This window comes from Pelophylax lessonae (genome assembly GCF_965119305.1).
Source record: "Pelophylax lessonae genome assembly, chromosome: 1".
NCBI lineage: Eukaryota > Metazoa > Chordata > Amphibia > Anura > Ranidae > Pelophylax > Pelophylax lessonae.
In genome coordinates this window covers 633067698-633089383 of record NC_138768.1, presented here as the reverse complement: position 1 = coordinate 633089383, position 21686 = coordinate 633067698, and the positions used below count along the sequence as shown (strand labels likewise).

At 44.4% G+C, this 21686-nt stretch overlaps 1 protein-coding gene and 1 pseudogene across 2 annotated transcripts in view; both read left to right on the top strand.

Annotated features, from left to right (window-relative positions):
* The window catches only part of LOC309548836 (piggyBac transposable element-derived protein 4-like), a 1162992-nt pseudogene that overhangs the window by 115358 nt on the left and 1025948 nt on the right, over positions 1-21686 (top strand). The window lies entirely within an intron of this gene.
* Positions 1-21686, top strand: part of ANKRD50 (ankyrin repeat domain containing 50) — a 145131-nt gene that overhangs the window by 22585 nt on the left and 100860 nt on the right. The window contains exon 2 of the mRNA XM_082243136.1: positions 4024-4886. Within this exon, the coding sequence (XP_082099262.1) occupies positions 4411-4886 (476 nt within the window). The 5' untranslated portion in view covers positions 4024-4410. The remainder of the gene's footprint in view (positions 1-4023; positions 4887-21686) is intronic.

Sequence of the window (21686 nt, the reverse complement as noted above, 5' to 3'; positions counted from 1 at the left end):
ATTGACCTGCTCATGCCACGCTCCTACCCCTCCCATGTCCTGCCCACTAGTATGTATTCTCCCCTACCCTGCTAAGTCACATACCTCCGATCTGGATGATTCATAACACACGCCCAGCTATCAATTTAGGTGATTGTAAAGCCTGGTGCTTAATCCCCACCCCCCCCCAAAAAAAAAAAAAAAAACCCCTGGTATACCTTCTTGCTCTGTGAAGCGGTTTTGCAAAGAGTGGTTGGCTCACTGAATTTAAAAGCAGCCAGAGCCAATGGTGCCACGCTGCCGTCTTGGGCAATGAGGAGGGAGAGTCTCGAGCATCCCAGACACTCCTGCAACATTGTTGGATAGAGATGGGGCTCAGGTAAGTATTTTGAGGGGGGGGGCTACTGCACATAGAAGGCTTTTTATCTTCCCCTGCCTTTTCCTACTCAGTCTGTCTCATCTGATTCTGAGCTTGATGCCGCCGTGGACGTGGCCCATCCAGGAGAACCTAATATCACACCCCAGATCCATCCTATAGTGAGGATGATTCCTCCATGGTCGCAGCAGCGAATTTAAAAAAAGCAATTGTTGACGCACTTATCACTGCACTGCGTGAGACTTTAAAAATGAAGGATTCGGCTGATGTAGCCACGGATGTGGCTGTGTCGTTTGGTACACATAAGTCACCTCGCACTCTAAAGGGGTTTCCTTATGTGCCTTATTTTGACAGGTTTTCCTGTAAGGAATGGGAACAACCAAAATTACCCTTTGTGGTCCCCGAACGTTTTTCTGTACGTTACCCTTTTGAGGAGTCCCTTTTTAAAAAAAAAAAAAAAAAAAAAAAAAGTGGGCTAGTCCACCAGTGGTGGACCCTCCTTTTTTTTCCAGGTTGAATAAAGCTACCATGATCCCAGTAGAGGAAACCCTGTCCTTTAAGGACCTGGCTGACAGGGAAGTGGAGGCTGTGGCATGCAGCATGTTTACTATGGCTGGTTTGACATGGCAGCCAGTTTTTGCCTCAGCCCTGTTGTCTCAGGCCCTAACTGAATGGGCCAAGCTTTTGTACCAGGGCTGGGGGGTAAGCAGGTCCCCGCTGCTTATGTTGATTTAGCAGACCAGTTGGTCCATGGACTGCTGTTTATTTATGATGCAGCTTTGGATACAGCAGCTCCTGTGCTGTCCAAACTTTGTTTCAGCGGTGGTGATTAGGTGCATGCTGTGGCTTAAGAATTAATCTGCAGACCAAGCCTCTGAGAAAGCTCTCAGCAGGAAGGTCTGCCCTCATCCATTATTGGGGTGGGGGTCATCTTCGCTGGTTTCCGACCTCGTGGACCTCCTTCATGAGCGTCAAGGGGATCCACAAAATTATTCTTTTGAGGGTAAGCAGAAAAGTGGACAAAGCTTGTCCTTTTCAGGTTTTTTAGGTCCGGAGTCTCCTTGTGCGGATTTATTACTGCAAAGATTCAGGTGATGCCCGAACTAGCTAAGGCCCCCATATCCCTGTCCAGGGAATTGGTTTACCTAGGTCTGGTTCTAATTCTGGACAAACTTCAGGAACCACAGGCCGTAATTCGCGGGCGGCTGTCACACAGATCTTTCTTGCTCTCCCATTTTGCATACAGGTTCTGAGTCTGGTGGTATCCACCTTCAAGACAGTTCTGTTTGCACAGTCGTATATGCAGCTCCTTTAGCAGGTTCGTCACCACAGGAGGATACCAAGGTTCGTGGCGAGATCACGGGTTCCTCTGGCAGACGTCTAAGGGCCACTGTAAGGCCAGTATCATCCTCTGCTCAGGCTTCTTCTGCAATTCCTGCGAGGAATCAAGGGCGAGGATCTTCCAATCAGTCTGGTGGCCATAAATGTCCCTTGGGGGCTTCCTCTCAGAGAAGACTAGTTGTCCCAAGGGCTGATCTACCATCCTGCTGTAGTCGCTGCTTCTAATGGCTTAGCTATTGAAACCAGGTATTAAGGGATAAAGGTCTGTCTGGATCAGTGATCCCTACTATGGTGAAGGCGAGGAAGTCGTCTCCAGCAAGATATACCATCGTACGTGGAAAGCGTACATTTCTTGGTGTGAGTCGATTGGCGCTCATCCTCTTCAGTCGCTCGGATCTTTACCTTTATTCAACAGGGCATTGATCAGAAGTTGGGCTTGAGTACCATCAAGAACCGTGTGTCTGCCCCGACCATCTTCTTTCAGCGAACCCTAGCCACGCGCTCTTTAGTTTGTATCTTTTTATTTAGGGGGTTCAACATGTTGCTCTACCTTTTACAGTCTTTTGCCACCATGGGATTTAAATTTTAGTACTTTTGGTTCTCCAGAAACCTCCATTTTAGAATATTTGGTCAAAAGGGATAAAGTAGTTCTTTGTCCCTGTTCGTCATTCCTGGCCAAGGTTGTCTGACTTCCATTTTAATGAGGACATTGTGTTGCCTTCTTTGTGTCCCAAGCCGGCTCATCCCAAGGAATTTGCTTTGCATACCTTGGATGTGGTTTGTGCGACTTGCGTATATCTGGCAGCTACTGAGTCCTTTTTTTGGAGGTCAGACTTTTTGTGGTTAGACGGACCAAGAAAAGGACTGGCCGAGTCGACTACCATCTCCAGATGGATCAGACAAACGGTGACTCCCTGTCACGGAGCATTCTCTTTGGGCGCTGAGTGCTTCTTGGGCTTTCCGACTTCAGGCATCAATATTGCAAGTTTGCAAGGCGGCCACTTGGTCGTCGGTGCATGCCTTCACAAAATTCTATAAGGTAGATACTTTGGCATCTGTGGATGCTTCTTTTGGCCGCAGCATTTTGCAGGCTGCTGTTTAAGAGGGGCTGTTCCCTCTTGAGGGGTGTTTTTTCCTTTAAACTGTTATTTTTCAGACAGCGCTCCTGTGACCCGGTTAAGGCTCCTGTGTCCTGGTTAAGGGCTCTTATGTGTAGTCTTGGGTTATTTTTCCCCACCCCCTCGTTTTTTCCTTTTTTGGCATTGCTTTTGGTCATCCCAGTAGTTATGATTTTATTGAGCGATGTGTCCATCGATGAACGAAAAAAGAAAATGGGATTTTACCGTAAAATCGATTTCTCTGAGTTTGGGCACAGCACCCACCCCTCTATGGAGTGCTAATACTGCTTGCTACTAAACTGATTACCTAGAGCAGTGGTTCTCAACCCCTGTCCTCAGGACCCACTAACAGGACAGATTTTAAGTACCTTGGGGAGATACGGACTAGAATAGTGCAATCACTGAGCAGCAAATTATATTACCTGTAATGTATTTCAGTTATCTGGCAAACCTGGCCTGTTAGTTGGTCCTGAGGACAGGAGTTGAGAATCCCTGACCTAGCGTAAAGAGGGGGGTTATATGCAAAGCTGAGAATGGCCCATGGGCGTAGCCAGGTGTTTTTTGTTCTGCCTAGTCCTACTGTGGAGGAGGCAATATAACCCAATAGTTATGATTTATTCGATGAATTTTACGGCAAGTACAAAAAGCCCATTTTTTCACACCTAAACATAGGCAAGTAAATGCACATGAACAAGCTGAAAATGTATGTAAATGCAAAAAACGTTACAAATGCATATGCAGAACTGTGCACGGAAAGGGGGAATTGTGTGCATGATCCCTAAAAAGTCAGATGCATAAGCCTGCCTTACTTTGTGCAGAAAGCAAGGAATGTGCTGTTCATAGCGACCAATCAGATGTTTACTTTTAAACTTTCCAAATGGCCTTGCCAGAGAAAAAAAGTGAAAGTTGATTGGTTATTTTGAAAAACGCATTCCTCCCTCCAGCTTTGATAAATTAGGATACTGTTGAATCTGACTTGGCCACAGCAACAGTTTGTTCTATATTAATGACTTATTACTCAAACGTCCTCTTTTAAATGGTAAAACCTCTTTGTTACCTCACACATTTTCTAGTTCTACGGTCTTCCCGATTCAAACATAAATAAAGCTTGTTAAATGCTGTTTGCATATGAACAGTTGCATGTGATGTACAGTGAAAAAATGCATGCTAACGGCTTTTTTTTTTTTTCTCCCCTACTCCTCCTTTTAGTTTTCCAGATGTATTGTCTCCTGCCTGTACTGAAAGAATGCATCGTTATATGAAATCCAGATGCAGTGATGAGAGTACTTAACTTGTGGAGCCAACTGAATATTACTTGTGGATGCAGACAGCCTATTGCCATCTCAGCTTTAAACTGGGTTTTTCAAATACCAAAACCTAAAATGTTAAAAAAAACAATGAAGGATTTTAAACACTCATAGTGTGGAGATTGACATGTACAGGAACCGTTGAATTCGCCTTGTACTCCACTGACCCATCCTGGGATATGTCACTACTGGAATTCAGTTCTGTGTTTTGCCCCAAGGTTTATTTCCTTTCAAATGCTGAAGCAACGCAGTCCTATGTGAGAGCTCAATTTCACAAGCAATAGCTGTAATGGCTCAGACCAGCTTGCTGCAAGGAAAGCCCTTCTACTGCAGGGAATGGATCTTTCACAAGCTTCAGCACTGCCTGCAGGAAAAAACAAATTGCAGCACCATTGCAGCAAACAAATTGTCAGTTGTGGCAAATTCTGGCAACAATGGAGGCAGCACAGGGAAAGGGTCAGCTTGGGGTTTACTGTTTGTTGGCGGCCCTGGAAGTGGAAAGACAGCCCTTTGTACAGAGCTGGTGTGGCCAAGTTCACCTGCTGGCTTGCAGAGAGGATTACACCGCCAAGTCTTGGCTTTTCACTTCTGCAGGGCCAAAGACTCTGATACATTATGTGTGGGAAACTTTATCAGGACCCTCGTTGACCAGATTGGCCAAGGAGGACTAATGCCTGGATATGAGGAAAAACTAAATGATCCCTCAGTTCAGAAACTGCTACAACCTGGAGAATGTGAACGAAATCCATCAGAGGCTTTTAAAAGGTACAAAATTGTTTGCAAAGTCATTTAAATTTTAGTTTTTTTTTTTTGTACATTTTATTTCTTTCTTTTTTTTAATTTCGAAAATCGAATGTTCTTTTTATCTAATCTGCTCATTATGTTTTTCATGTGAAGTTATCCATCAGTTAACATGCCTATAGCTTTACAGATAAGGATTTAATTGGATCTCTTTAGCATGGTCAATTACCAGCAGTTTATTGGAACCTCCCATGGCACATTTTAATACTGAGTTTTCTGCTTACCTTCCAGAACTGGTGTTTGGCAGCACAAGCCCAATATTAAAGGAGAAGTCTAGTCAAAGCTTTTTTTGGCTGTACTTCTGGGAGTCACAGAAGTGCAGTTCTGCACTCCCATGGCCTATTTCCAGCCGACAGCAGGCTTAAACCTGCTCTCGGCAGACACCACTAAGCTGGTCCAGACTCGGGGAAAGTTCCCAACTTCACAGTTAAGATCCATCCCAGATGCCTGTACCAGCAGCTGGCTCAGCCTCTCGGCATTCTACTGGGAACCTGAGCCACCCCTCCACAGCTTGGTGCTCTCGTGAGCACTGGAAGGGCACTAGAGCAGTTTTTCGATTCCCAATCTTCTCAAATTGTTTTAAGGAAGCCAAAGTGCGTTGGCGTTACCTGCGCAGTTATGTTCTCACTGAGGTTAGTGATGCCATCACCTGAAACTTGACACAAGACATCCCCAGACAATTCTATGGAACATAACTGTATGAGGGCAGTAAACAAATATTTGTGAGAAGGATGTAAACAAAGCCATATAGTTGGGGGGGGGGGGTTGGTAAACTGCAGCTTTCACATTAAAGCGGAACTCTGGGCAAAAAATGTATTCCCTTAGTATTAGTGATTTCACACCTAACTGCAGTATGCTTGTTTCATCTGTGAGAAACAAATGATTTAAATCAGTTCTTTGTTCCTTGTGATATCTATGTTGTAAGACTGGTGGCTGATATTCTGTGAATTCTCCTGGCCACCAGTCTTATATCTCCCCCCGCTGTAGTTCTTTACAAATGAGCAGTGAGATATTTACACTACCGTCTTTAGTTGGGGGATCAGGAAGTCTAAAACCGCTGGTCTGAAGCTCCCACTGATGCACCATCATTTGATTGACATGCCAGGAGGCTCCTGATCTGTCCCGCCTCATATGACTCGCACAGGGACAGGCCAAGCATGACACACCCCCTACTGAGCCAGGCATACAGTTAAGTTAAGCTTATGATTCTTGCTCTGACTCAGCAGGCGGCCTGTTGGACCTCTTCGAAGAGATCACCACACAGAGAGCAAGATGCAGCATGCTGTCAAAGGAAAGGCTTTTTTTTTTTTCTTTTTTTACTCGGGATGTGGCTTATTTTTATATAATACAATTTGTAAGGCCTCTTTCACATGGCCGCTCCGGTGTTTGGCTCCGCTGCGGGACTTTTTTTTTTTTCATGGAGAGGATGACATTTGTGTCATCCGCTCCGTATGTCCGCATATCATCCCATCCGTTTGCGGATGATATGGGGACATAATGTAAGTCTATGGGCATTGCAGATGTCAGCGGATGACACCGCTGACATCCGATTTTCTTTCCTTTCCGTTTTTTGAACGGAGGAAAAATAGGGTTCTGTTCCGTTCCAAAAATCGGAACAGAACTGAAAGGAAGAAAATTCAGATGTCAGCGGATGGTATTCCGCTGACATCCGCGATGCCATAGACTTACATTATGTCCGCAAATCATCCGCAAAAAAATAAGATGATTTGCGGACATACGGAGCGCCCGTGTGAAAGGGCCCTAAGACTTTTTGTAAACCTTTGTTTTGATATGCCTCAGTGTATTTTGCTCTCTTTTCTAGGTACCTTACACACGGGCTCATCCGTTCAGTTACATTTTTACTTCTAAAAAAAAAATTTTTTGTTTTGTTTTTTTTCTTCTGCTTCCAATTTTTCAATGGAAGAAAAATGCAGACTTTTCCATTTAGAAGAATGAACCTGAACGGAAGCGGATGAAAAACTCATGTAAACGGACAATGTGTTTTCATCCATTTGCCCATAGGAATGCATTGCTGTCTGGTTTTTCATCCATTGATAGACGGAGGGGGGGAACAGACAGAATGCTCGTGTGAAAGGGGCAGTTACGTGAAACGACAAGGAAGAAAGTGTTTTTTTTAAAATTTATTTTGATCAAAATACTTTTCCTGTAGATTGCTGGTGAGTTGCTAAAAATCCTAGTTTTGCTCATGCCAGATACTGTCAGTTGCGATCTTTGGGTTTGCTGTCAAAGGGAGTTCAAGCTAATGTAGAGTTTGGGGATAATCCAACAAAAAGCCAGTAACTCGGTGCTTCTTCTTAAAACATCCTTTATTGATGCACAACAGCAAATACAATGTTCATAGATACTAACGCGTTTCGGCCTCAGCCTTCCTCCATAGCAGAGTTCGGGGATTGTTCAGACTTTCCTTCCTCTCTCCTCGTCCACAGAAAGCCACGTATTCTTTCCACATAATACAAGCCATTCTATGAATTGACCGGGGGGGGGGGGGGGGTGGCTAAACAGGCTTTGGCTTTTTTCCATTCAGTTTTTTACCTGGTAGCCCTGTCCCGAGTGGGCTACACTCACTCCTCCAATGTAACTATGGAGGGAGCCATTGTCTTGCAGACTGTACTACAAATATGTCTACCTCTGGGGATAGAGAGATTTGTAGTTTACAGAAGAAAGAGAACATTATTTTTGATGAAGCTCAACTTACAGCAAATGATAGACTGATGGCTGAAAATGTTCTTAAGCCGGCGACCATAAATGGATTGAAACTCAGCTGGTTCAGCAGGGACTAGCCAAATTAAGTAAGCCCCCGTTCGCACTGGTGCAACTTGTCATGCGATTTGACAGTTCCAAAATCGCATGACAAGTCATACCTATTTCTGGGAATGGAAAAATCCATACCGCAATGACTCATGTCGCAGGGATTATGAAATAGGTTCCTAGAGTACTTTTTAACAGATTTCATTGCCACTTGCATAGACTTCTGTTGTATGAAGTCGCAAGCCGCAATGAAATGGTGAACAGTGCCAAAACCCAATCTACAGGAGTAAGAACTCTATAATATCCAAACTACAAGACCACTTTTCTTCAGTTTACCCTACCAAAAGCAAATATTTTAGTATGGCCCATACCCTTCAGCTTGTATAACCTTAACCGACCGCAATTAAGGTTCTTCTATCTTAAATTCATACTCTGTCTGTCTTGATCGTTTTATTGCAACCATGTAAAGCTACCACTGTTACCCACATGTTTTTAGTCCTTTTTTTGGACTATTGCTTGTACCACTTATACTCCTTGGAAAAAAATCTTTGAACAAGAAATTGCTAGTGAAAATCGCACTGAAGTGGCGAGATTTTAAAGCCGCACTGGTGTGAACAGGTGTTTTTATATATATATATATATATATATATATATATATATATATATATATATATATATATATATATATATATATATATATATTGGTAAATCTAAAGATATATAAAGTGGTAACTAAAGTCCAAAATTAATATATTTTTTTTTTTTTTTTTATTAAAGTGGAGTTCCAGCCATTTTTATGCTTGTCAGCAGCTACAAAAAGTGAAGAGCCCTCGGCTCTCTCCTCCGGCTCCAGGATCACTAGTGTGGGCACCTGGCTGTGACATCTTGCAGCTTCACAGCCGGGTGCACACTTTGCGTCCTGATTGGCTGGGCAATCTTCTGGGACCGGTGTCGTTTCCCAGAAGATGGGAGGGAGGGTGGGAGAGGAGAACCTCTGCTTGAGCTGCCTAGGAGGCCTTCAGGATTTCTTAAAGGGGAGGTTTCACTTTTGGGTGGAACTCCGCTTTAACGTTTTGGACAGAGTGGAAGGGGAATAATAACATATTTTTTTTTTTTTTTTTTATTGCTGTGTTCCCGTTCGAGAGATTCAACATATTTTTCCTGTTTACTGTTATTGAAAGAAAGAGAAAAACCTTAATTTTGGGTTGACCCCAGAACAGTAGGGGTGTTGAAAATCGGCGCATCGGTGCATCACGATTCAGCCTTGCTCGATTCTGCATCGATGCAGAGATCAGTTGAATTGCGATTGTGCTGATGTCATCCTGGCTGCCCCCCTTGTCACATTAATCTTAATGGCGGCTTAGAAGACATTCAAACCTGGTCATCTATGGGTTGCTACCTTCCACCAATCCCCTTCAGTTCCTATCACCCTCTCACCAGACTCCTCCATCGAATAATATTCTTGGACTCTTCCAGCCTTTCATTCCTATCCTCAGATTCTTCTATCCTTTCTTTCTTATTCATGGATTTCTCCATCTTTCAAATCCTATCCCTTGACCCCTCCATCCTTCAGTTCTGTCCCCAGACTCTTCCATCCATTATTTCCTATCGCTAGACTCCTCCATCCTTCCTTTCCTATTCATGGATTCCTCCTTTCCTTTCCCCAGACTCCATCCTTCTTTTGATTCTTCCATCCTCCTTCCCTATTCCCAGACTCCTCCATCCCTCCTTTTCATGGATTCCTCCTTCCCTATCCCTAGACTCCTCCATCCTTCCTTTTCATGAATTCCTCCTTCCCTATCCCCAGACTCCTCCATCCTTCCTTTTCATGGATTCCTCCTTTCCTTTCCCCAGACTCCTCCATCCTTCCTTTTCATGGATTCCTCCTTCCCTATCCCTAGACTCCTCCATCCTTCCTTTCCTATTTATGGATTCCTCCTTTCCTTTCCCCAGACTCCATCCTTCTTTTGATTCTTTCATCCTCTTTCCCTATTCCCAGACTCCTCCATCCCTCCTTTTCATGAATTCCTCCTTCCCTATCCCCAGACTCCTCCATCCTTCCTTTTCATGAATTCCTCCTTCCCTATCCCTAGACTCCTCCATCCTTCCTTTTCTTGGATTCCCCCATCCCTATCCCTAGACTCCTCCATCCTTCCTTTTCTTGGATTCCCCTATCCCTATCCCTAGACTCCTCCATCCTTCCTTTTCATGGATTCCTCCTTCCCTATCCCTAGACTCCTCCATCCTTCCTTTTCATGGATTCCTCCTTCCCTATCCCTAGACTCCTCCATCCTTCCTTTTCATGAATTCCTCCTTCCCTATCCCTAGACTCCTCCATCCTTCCTTTTCTTGGATTCCCCCATCCCTATCCCTAGACTCCTCCATCCTTCCTTTTCTTGGATTCCCCTATCCCTATCCCTAGACTCCTCCATCCTTCCTTTTCATGGATTCCTCCTTCCCTATCCCTAGACTCCTCCATCCTTCCTTTTCATGGATTCCTCCTTCCCTATCCCTAGACTCCTCCATCCTTCCTTTTCATGAATTCCTCCTTCCCTATCCCTAGACTCCTCCATCCTTCCTTTTCATGAATTCCTCCTTCCCTATCCCTAGACTCCTCCATCCTTCCTTTTCATGAATTCCTCCTTCCCTATCCCCAGACTCCTCCATCCTTCCTTTTCTTGGATTCCCTTATCCCTATCCCTAGACTCCATCCGTCTTTTGATTCTTCCATCCTTCAGTTCTTGTAATTGCTTGAATTTGTTGATGAAAGCCATGGGCAGTAATCGTGATGCATCATGGAATCGAATTGTTGACAGGATAATCGTAATCAAATTGTGAGACCACCGAAGATGCGCACCTCTACAGAACATTTATAGAGGGATGATATTCCAATGGTAACACTAGTTCTAGTGACACACTGGGATTCCCTCACTTTGGAGAGATTTCCTCACTTCCTGTTTTAGTTATGGAAGGGAGTGAAAGGAAAATCTCCCCAATGGGACATGGGTGGCAAAAAACTTACAGAAGTTATATCCCTCCCTTACTCCCTCCAAAAAGGAAAAATGTTTTTGCCTTTAGTAAAGCAGCAAAGGCAGCTAACATGTTTCTATCAGGAAATGTTTCCTTTTAATTTAAACTCTGTCACCTAAAAGAAAAAAATTGAGATGTATGTTAAAGTATAATAATAATTACTAGTCCTACCACTTCAGCCTTTGATCTCCTGCAGAGCTAAAGTGCCGCTAGAATCTTCAGCAACCAATATTTCTAGGTGTGTCAGATTCCAGATTCTCTCTGCTGAGTGCTGTGGTTCCACCATTGCTTCTAGATCTGTAGGAGTGCGAAGATTGGAGTCGCCGGCATCTAGACTGCTATTTTGCTTTTACAAGCTGTCCTCTTCTCTTTTTTTAATTTTTTTTCCCCCTTTATCAACAGTCGGTTTAACATGAACAAATAAGGCTAGCGCCATTACCAAGCAACATTAAATTCTAGTTTTGATTTTTATAAAAAAACATTTTGCCATTAAAAAAAAAAATACTGATCTGAATTGAATTGTGGTCCTTCTATTTTGTCTTGAGGTAAAGATGACATGCTCTACCTACCTGAAGCATTATGGGTGTTTGACATCGGTATAAACTTTAGACAGAAAAGCAGATCTTCTTTCTGTAATGAGAGAATACACTGCCCCCTATTATGTATAATATTTCAAGCTATACACATACTGCATGTATTTTGTCTAGAACTGTAACACATTGATTTACCATTTGCTTGTTTTTTTTTTTTTTTTAAATGCAGGAAATGAAGATAATGTGACCTTGTATAGAAGTCCGCCAGATAATGTTCAGTTATTGCCTTTATAATTAGAAATTGAATGGATTTTTTCTGCGTAGTGGGATTTGACCCTCCCAGGGGAAACCTGGTTCTCCAAAAAAGGGTTCTCTGCTGTTTTGTGGATGTTAACCAAATGCTAAGTGTTTCCAAGTCCCCCCCCCCAAAAAAAAAAAAAAAAACTTGGCCTGCGTTTGCACCTTATTTTCAATCATTTTCTAAGTCTGGATTTACAATTTGGATTTTTTGATTTTGGAGCATTGTTATATCAAATGGAAAGCTGATTACTAGGCAGAGGAAATACTCACTGGCCACTTTATTAGGTAAACCTTGCTAGTACCGGGTTGGACCCCTTTTGCCTTCTGAAATGCCTTAATTCTTCATGGCATAGATTCAACAAGGTGTTGGAAACACTCCTCAAGAGATTTTGGTCCATATTGACATGATAGCATCACACAGTAGCTGCAGATTTGTCGGCTGCACATCCATGATGCAAATCTCCTGTTTCATCACATCCCAAAGGTGCTCTATTGGATTGAGATCCGGTGACTGTGGAGGCCATTAGAGTACATTGAATTTCTTCATGTTCAAGAAACCAGTTAGAGATGATTTGAGCTTTGTGACATGGTGCATTATCCTGGTGGAAGTAGCCATCAGAAGATGGGTACACTGTAGTCATAAAGGCAGAGACATGGTCTGCAACAATACTCGGGTAGGTTTGTGGCATTAAATGATGCTCAATTGGTACAAAGGGGCTCAAAGTGTGCCAAAAATATCCCCAAAACCATTATACCACCACCAGCCTGAACTGTAATTGCAAGGCAGGATGGATCCATGTTGTTAACACAAAATTCGAACCCTAGCATCTGAATGTCGCAGCTGAAATCGAGACTCATCAGACCGGCAATGTTTTGAATTGTAGCATTGCCCTCTTTCAATGCAGGCTGACCACAGCGTGCCCCCTTTCAATGCAGGCTGACCACAGCGTGCCCCCTTTCAATGCAGGCTGACCACAGCGTGCCCCCTTTCAATGCAGGCTGACCACAGCGTGCCCCCTTTCAATGCAGGCTGACCACAGCGTGCCCCCTTTCAATGCAGGCTGACCACAGCGTGCCCCCTTTCAATGCAGGCTGACCACAGCGTGCCCCCTTTCAATGCAGGCTGACCACAGCGTGCCCCCTTTCAATGCAGGCTGACCACAGCGTGCCCCCTTTCAATGCAGGCTGACCACAGCGTGCCCCCTTTCAATGCAGGCTGACCACAGCGTGCCCCCTTTCAATGCAGGCTGCCCACTGCGTGCCCCCTTTCAATACATTATGGACCCCATTCCTCTCTACTCGAAATTCCTTTTGTGCAGCCCATACTTTTAAACAGGTCCCCATATACCTCCCATTTGGGTCACCTTTCATCCCTGTCTATATATGTGCACTTCCCAAAATCTGTGTTCATTGTTTACTTCCCACTTCCCCAGCTTTATCACAACAAAACACCCAAAAAAAAAATGCCAACACAGAAAAAACAAAAAAAAAAAACTCCTGTTCTTGAAACCCACAATTCATAAAACTCAAAATTCACCAAACCTTCCCCACTATTTAATCTTCTTTCCTCTCTGGGTTTCAATTCTTCACCTTCCATTTATGTGATTCACAACAATTCAAACAATTTACCTAACACCCCCTTCTATAGCATGTGTGTGTCATTTGTTTAACCCTTGTATGCACTTCACTTGTGTTACTTATTAAATCTTGTGTATATTGTATTTATTCCTTCCCCTAATTGTCCTCAATTCACCTTAATCATTACATACACTAAATCATATATAAGGACCCTTTCACCGTTCAGATTCACCTGTCCGTTTTTTGGCGGATCTGAACGGTCACCCCATGCATGTCTATGGGGCATCGGATGTCAACGGAGACATGTCCGCTGACATCCGATCCGTCAAATCTGGATGGATGGATGGAAACCCTATTTTCCATCCATCCAGCGGATCGGATGTCCGTTCCCATCCGATTCCCCCATAGAGATGCATGGGGACCTGACAGCTGTCATCCTCCTGCTCAGCGGGGGATCAGCGAATCGATCCCCCAATGAGATAAACGGGCCCTAAAGGAAGAAGGGAGATTTCCATACACAAATTTACACCTTAACTCATTTTAAAATCTCCTTCCAAGTTAGAGGGGAGGTAATAAAAAAAAAAAATAAAAAAAAAAATATATATATATATATATATATATATATATATATATATATATATATATATATATATATATATATATAATATATTTTATTTTTAAATCCCTTGTCCTCATCCGATCATTTTTGCTGGCTTTTTTTTTTCCATTGGATATATGCGGCAATGTCCGTATCCATTTTTTTGAGCCTTTGTTCATCATAGGTGATACCATGTCCTTAAGGGTGGGTATCCTACCCTCAACTTCTCTCATTCGGTCTTTAACAGTCTGCATATCCTGTCTAATTTGACCAATGTCTACTTAAATTGTATCCTTTTTACCTGTCTTCGCCTTGTTACAGGTTTGGATAGCCGTCTGTAGCGGTGTGTTCACTTGTTCCAGTGTCAGCTTGGTCTGTTTTTCCTGCTTCTCAGTCTGTAGGGTGTTTGTTTTCTGCATCGTTATTAGCGGACCACCACTCAGTGTGTGGGGGGCGGGGGGACTTGTCTGTCCTTGCAAACTCCTTGAGCCTTTCTGCTGCTAAATGTTGCCGGTCTTTGCTCCTCTCCTCACCGGGTCTACAACTGTCCCCGCTGATTGTTTTCAGGTGCTGCAAATACCGCTAATGTTACTCAGGATATCGCTGGGGATCCAGGCAGGTCTCGGAGCTCCTGCTACTCACATCTGTTTCAGCGGAAGCCGCACCCCCCGGTCTACCTTTTTTTTTTTTTTTTGTTAAGCATTGTTTTCCTAATTTTAAAGTGGTTCTAAAGGCTCAAGGTTTTCTTACACTCATGCATTCTATGTAAAAAACCTAAGTGAAGCCCCCCCCATTATAAATGCCTAACTCCAGTCTCCATCAAGCGACATGCGCGAGAACAGCGGCTCTCACAGGTCTCTTTCTACTCATTGGCTCACACAACAGCAGGTGACAGAATCTGCGGCCTGTTGTGTGCTTTGGGAGGACATCATATGACGTCCACCCAGTACGGTGAATGTCCTGCTCGGCTGTCATTTGACTATAGGCTGGGTGGGAACTGGTTAAATACCAATAGTTCATACCTTACAAAAGTGAAGCTAATTAAAACAAACTCTTTTGGTATAGATCGAGAAACTGGTGCAGACAGAATTTGCGAAAGTATGCTATATGCATTCTAAAGGTGGTGCAGCATGTGTCAAATTCAATTACAGGTTGGAGAGCGGTATGTGAGTTTGGCTTATGCTGCACCACTTTTAGAACACAAGATACTTTCACAAAATCTGTCTGCACCAGTGTTTTATGATTTCCAGGGAAAGTGTTTTTGTCCTGAGCAAAGGATAATTTAATTTTTAAGGCTTGCACACCGTGTTTTTTGAGCTGTGTTCTATGGTGTGAACAGAGCACACAGAAGAGATGTGCAGAAAAACACAGCTCAGCAAACATGGTGTGCACAAGTCCTAAAAGGGTAAAACCCCACAATAAAAAACTTGATTTGTTTTGGATGACCAATAATGATGGAAGAAACTAAATGAAATTACATCACCATTTCTTTTCAACTACACCGAGGTGAAGTGCCCTTTTCTAGTTGATCTCTCTGCTAGATTGACAGCCTTCTCCCAGGGCCGTGTTTTGTAGGCCATTTCATTTAAATGTCTCGGCATATTGTTTGTGTATGCAGCTGACCTGGCAGCAGAGGGATCAGCTGATTGTCATAGGGTTGTCTCCACTTCATAGCTCCTTTTTATAATGAATTCCATCTGCTGTGGAAAAAATGGTTTCCTTTTTGGATTGGGGAATAGGATAAAGAATTTAGGATAATTCTATTCCAAAAAAGAAATCAAGGCAACAATTCGAAGAAATATAAAAGATCCAAAAAAATGAGGTGGCAGCCGGATGTTGCCTTCATGATGTCAGAAAACCAGAGGGGGTGGCAGGACAGTTTTGAAATTATATGTAGTTTCCAACAGCTGTGCAGATGAGGAGGTTGTACAATTGTAACCAAGTTCTACGTTGTAGTATTGCTAAAACAGATGCAAGCCTGTCACGTTTAGACTTGAACAGTTGCTATATGTAAAGTTGTTAAACATGCTAATCCTGTCTCTGTCTTGTGATGGAATAGCTGGTATGCTAAATGCTTATCTCAAGATATACAATATTACCAAAAGTATTGGAACTCCTGCCTTTAGACAAACATGAACTTTAATCGCATCCCAGTCTTAGTTCCTAGGGTTCAATATTGAATTGGCCCACCCTTTGCAGCTATAACCGCTCCAACTCTTCTGGGAAGGCTGTCCACAAGGCTTAGGAGTGTGTCCATAGAATGTTTTACCATTCTTCCAGAAGCACATTTGTGAGGTCAAACACTGATGTGGACGAGATGCCTGGCTCAGTCTCCTCTCGAAGGTGTTCTATCGAGTTGAGGTCAGGCCAGTCAAGTTCCTCCACCCCAGACTTGCTCATCCATGTCTTTATGGACCTTGATTTGTGCACTGGTGCACAGTTATGTTGGAACAGGACGGGCCATCCTCTAACTCAGGGGGGTCTTCAAACTATGCCCCTCCAGTTGTTCAGGAACTACAATTCCCATCATACCTAGTCACGCCTGTGAATGTCAGAGTTTTACAATGCCTCATGGGACGTGTAGTTTCCGCAACAGCTGGAGGGCCATAGTTTGAGGATCCCTGCTCTAACTGTTCCCACAATGTTGGGAGCATGAAATTTGTCCAAAATTTCTTAGTATGCAGATGCCTTAAGAGTTCCCTGGGAGTTACTTCGAACTAAGGGGCCAAGCCGAACCTCTGAAAAACAACCCCACCAAATGATTGGGACCAGTGCATAAAGCAAGGTCCATAAAGAGATTTGTGTGGGTCTAGTAAAACCTATACCCTGTTCACACTAGTGCGATGTTACTCAGTGTATGGTGCAGAGGAGCTGATCCGGTGAGATGCGGGTTAATTGGAGAGGAATTTGATCCGGATGGGCGATGTGCTGGAGGGATTATTAATCAGTTGCATATTCCTGTGCATTGCCTACCATGGCTGGGCTGTATAGCGGTTGGATGTCCTGGTATGTGGGGAATGCCTAGACGGTGTATGCATGCATCGCGGTGACAGTGAGCTGCTGAATAGCTGGTGTGTGTGCAATCGCACTGATATGGTGTCAGGGTTTCTGGGGGACTTGTAAGGTACAGTGATCCTGCTGGCAGTATTGCTAATGTTCAGTGTTAGTACCTGTAAGTCATGGCGGTATCTTCGCCCTGCAAAAAGTACCTGTCCTGCCTGCTTTCGGTCAGTGTCCTCCTGGCTCGGACGTCTTAGTCAGTGAGAGCCGTGCGCTCCTCTCCCTCGCATCCGCCATCCACTACAGGAGTGTAGTATGCTTGCTGCCGTGCTGATATCAACGCGTTTCGCTGGGCGTGGCGTAGCTTCGTCTGGACGTTCATGAGGTCGGCAGCTGGTCCCTTTTATAAGTAGTCTTCACAGCTGCACGAACTCAAATAATCAAGTGAGTGGGGAAGTTTCTGCGGTGGTTTTAATCAATTAATGCTTGGGGCATGTCTGGATGATTTAGTCGTTAGGGGTGAAAACATTCTTTACATTTAAAAAGAGACCTTAGATGGTTTCCTCATGTGACAGCAAACAGGTGATATAGGAAACGAATCCTAAAGTGGTGGTAAATTATAATCATGAAAAACAGAGGTGCTGCGAACATTTGGGTCAGCACGGGATGATAAAAGCTATAAGCCTCCAGTTATTCTGCCTAGTGTCTTCAGGAGTATGGACATGATTTTTTTGCTGGGACTTGTTCCCTCAACTTTTTTTATATTTTTCCTGGAATATTTTGTCTTTTCTGTGGAGATCTTTTAACAGTCAGCCTGGACAATACAAATCCAATGGTCACCCCAGTCTGACCAGCAAGCGCATGCAGACTGTTTGCTCCACGCTCGGTTGGCCGCAACAATGCCCAGACGGGGGCAGCCAGCAAGGTAAATGTCTCGCGGGGACATATGACTGGGTGCCCATAGTCTGTCAGTGTTACCTCTGGATGGCAGCCCCCTCCCCCCAATTCTGTAGAGAGGAGGCTCTGTAGTGGGAGCCTTACCTGCACGCTCCAGCTAGATTGATAAGTAGCTAAAGCACCCCCCCTTTTATTTTTAGACGCAGTGTGGGGCGCGGGTACTCCCTTGGGTGGTTGGTCCCTATGGTGTTCTCCCATTTCCCCCCCCCCCCCCCGACTTGGTGGGGGTCTACCTAATCCCCCCCAACCCCTCTCTCTTCCCTCAGGACATGGGATTTCCCTGATGTTCTGGGTATCGTGTTTCCTACCTGGGTTTTCGCTAGGTGCACTGTGCCCAGGTGGTCTGCTGGTGTCAGGGTGGCGATGCTTTTCCTGAGGCACCCTGCCCTGGTCATTGACAGATAGGTGCCCTGCAGCAGTGGGGGAGTGTGAGGTGTGGGTACTCTGGTGCACTTTGGAGATTGTCTGGTCCTCCCAGCTTATGTGCTGGGGGCTGCAGTCTGGAGCTGGTGCTCTCGCTATGTCCCCCGCAAGTGGGAGTGCACCTCTTGGTTGTGCTGGCAACAACTTTAGGTTGTGACGTTCCAGCTTTAGGCGTCTGTTTCTTACGTTTGCAAGCGGGGACCTGGTCGCATGGGCACATGTTTGCTAAGTTCTGTACACTTGCTGTGTTGCCATCTTTAGAGTTTAGACTGCAGAATGTTTGCAGGTGTTTTTTTTTTTTTTTTTTTTTTCTCTTCTGCACCCCTTGGGGTGGCTTGGAGTGTTGGCTTTTTGCCCTGGCGTTTATTTTATCCATTAGTGTTTTGCCCACCCCTCATTGTGGCACTGGGGACATCCCTGGATGTTCATGGATGAAGAAGCAGCCGTGTTTGTCAATGAACATAATAGGAAAACTGTATTTTTTTTTGTTACTGTAAATCCCGTTCATTGACGGACACAGCACCCTCCCCTCAATAGAAATTCTCCTTTGACACTACTTGTGACTAAGTGGAGGCCTATAGCAGAGAAAGGGTTTTATGCCAAGAGAGGACTGCCCATAGGAGGTGCTGCATTTTTTTCTGCCTAGTGTCCTACTCCTATAGGTGGGGCTATAAAACCCCTGCTTGTTCATGGATAAAGAAGCAGCAGCTGTGTCTGTCAATGAACTCCGAGAAAGAGATTTTACATTGAGTAACAAAAAAAATCACATTCTTTACAGTGTCTGTTCACATCAAAGAAACATGTAATGTGCGGGTTTTCTATTTGGTGTAACATAGGGTACATTTTTGGCCCCATAGGTGTGGCAGCGCATGAAAAATGCTTGTACATTTTGGCGCATATGAGGCAGTGCTTTGTGTTCAACAACCAGTCTCCTCCTACAAAAACACTAAAAAATGCATGAAGCATAACTGCTAGTTAAAAACGCGACTCAAAAACACACTGACAAAGGCATGATTATGCAGCAGCACTATTGTGAGCTTAGGCTTGGTAATGTTTTGTTTTCAACATCTCTCTAAAACAGGAGTTCCCAAACTCTGGGTCGGGACCCACTGGTGGGTCGCAAGCTGTGTTTTGAGTGGGTCGCGCTGAGAAGGAAATCACTATGAGCGAGCCTGCTTAAATTGTGCTGTGCGAGCCCTTGCAAATTACAGAGAGCCAGAGCAGTCAAATTATGATGGATTCAGGACTCCGCCCACGCAGTTTACGGAGGCTGGTCTGCATTTCCCACAAGGAGGATACTTGGCATCAGTGAGTACGTATGTGGGCTATTATGTAGGGTATGTTCATAGGGTGCAGAGCCAGCTCCTCAGTCCTGCTGGCAGGAGCGGTGTTGGCTAGACTGGCGGCAGGATTCTCTCAGCTATAGTGGACAGAGACAGCAGCCTCTGTGTCATAGGAGGACCAGGTGGCCCAGCGGTGTCAGGAGTTCATGGCAGCTTCTGTGACCCCAATAAAGGATCTGAAGGAGAAGAGCCAGGACCCCAAAACCAGCAGAGAGCTCCTCCTCATGGAGACTCTGGGTGAGGTGTGCTGGGCCCTGGAGAGTGCAAACAGGGGCTCCACCTTCACTGTGGACCGCTGGGAGAGAAAGGAGGGTGAGTGCCATATAGCCTGCTGATCACTGTCCTGGGCTGGTTGATTTCTGTCCACTGCCTGCCTTGTACTGTCTGAGGGTGCTGATTACTTACAACTCCGCTTATATGCCACACATGCCACAGGTTTCTGACCCCTCACTTAGAACATCTGGCAAGTTTATTCAATAATAAATTGAAAAGTAGTAAATTGATATTTTTAATTTAACATCTCCCTCCCTTTTAAATATGCATTATTATTTGCATTTATATAGCGCCAACAAATTCTGTAGCGCTTTACAATATTCAATTACAAGCAAGTGGGTCCCGAAAAATAACTGTATTCAGAAGTGGGTCTCGGCCTAAAAAAGTTTGGGAAGCCCTGCCCTAAAACATTTCAGTGGGAATTAGGGCTTTGACTAGGACTTTCCATAGCCACCTCTTTCTCCACTCTGAGCCATTCCTTGGTGGGTTTGCTAGTGTGCTTTGGATCATAATTTGTGCTGAAAAACTAATTTCAAGACTAAGTTTAACTTTTGGGCAGATGGCTTCACATTCTTATCAAGCACACTTTGATATTATGCAGAATGTATAGTTGACTCGATGACTACAAGCTGCCCAGGCCCTGAAGCAGCAAAGAAAACCCTAAATTGATTGTAAAGTCTCGTGTTTTTTTTTTCCATTAAAATAACAAACCTATTATACTTAGCTGCTCTGTGTAGTGGTTTTGCACAGGGCAGCCAAGATCCTCCTTTTCTTAGGTCCCTCATTGGCTCTCCTGGCTCCTCCCTCCTGTTGCGTGTGCCCACAGCAAACGGTATGTTATGGGGGCACCTGAGCCAAGCTGCAGCTGTGTATCCATTCAGACCCCCTCTCTCTCCTGATTGGCTAACCGAGTTTGACAGCAGCGGGAGCAAATGGCGCTGGTGCTGGATCTCAGCCAATTAGGAGAGCTGAGGCACTCATGGATATCGCTGGGGGCTTAGGTAAGTATTAGGGGAGCTGAGGAGAGCTGCTGCACACAGAAGGCTTTTTATCTTAATGCCTAGAATGCATGAAGATGAAAAATTTTCTGACTTTACAATCCCTTTAACATTCCCACTGCTATGCTTCTCACAGGTGTTATAAGGCTCTTCTTCTAAAATACTGACAAATGACAAAGTGTTATCTTGCTCTAATGCACTTTATAGACTTTTTATTAACCGCTCTTGTGCAGACTGAATTGGCACAATTTCTTAGGGTGCATTCACACTGATCAGCTGCGAGAACCACAGAGTGGGGTCCCACGATTTAGTAGTAGGTAGCTGCCGAATTTCGCAGATCATTGCACCCACTTACATGTAATCGCACAAGCAGCGATCACACGCAATTGATTGGCCATGGACACAGACTGCCTGCTCACGGCTAATTATGGGAACTCCCGCTGAGGTTCTCACAGCTGATCAGACGGGGTGCATTCCCAAGTGTGAAGGCATCTTTACTGATTGTAGTAGCATGCACTTTGACCCCGATGGTTGCAAGACTTAACCTAAACCACTCACGATGCAATAAAATAATTACAGTGCCATCATCCACATACAGAAATGGAAGGAACAATGTATATTAAACAGTGTGCGTTTTAGTATCACTTTATAACTACTTTCCAGCCACCCTATAGCGGCTTTACCGCTACACGGCGGCAGCTGTGCTCTGGATCATGTATATACACTATATTACCAAAAGTAATAGCATTCCAATCTTAGTCTGTCGGGTTCAGTGTTTATTTGTCCCACCCTTTGCAACTTTAAAAGCTTAAACCTTTAGGATGATATAGAGCACAGACTGCAAGCCAGGCCTTCTCTCCAACATCAGTGCCTGACCTCACAAATGCGCTTCTGGAAAAAAGGTCAAACTTTCCCATAGACACTCCTCTAAACCTTGTGGACAGCCTTCCCACAAGAGTTAA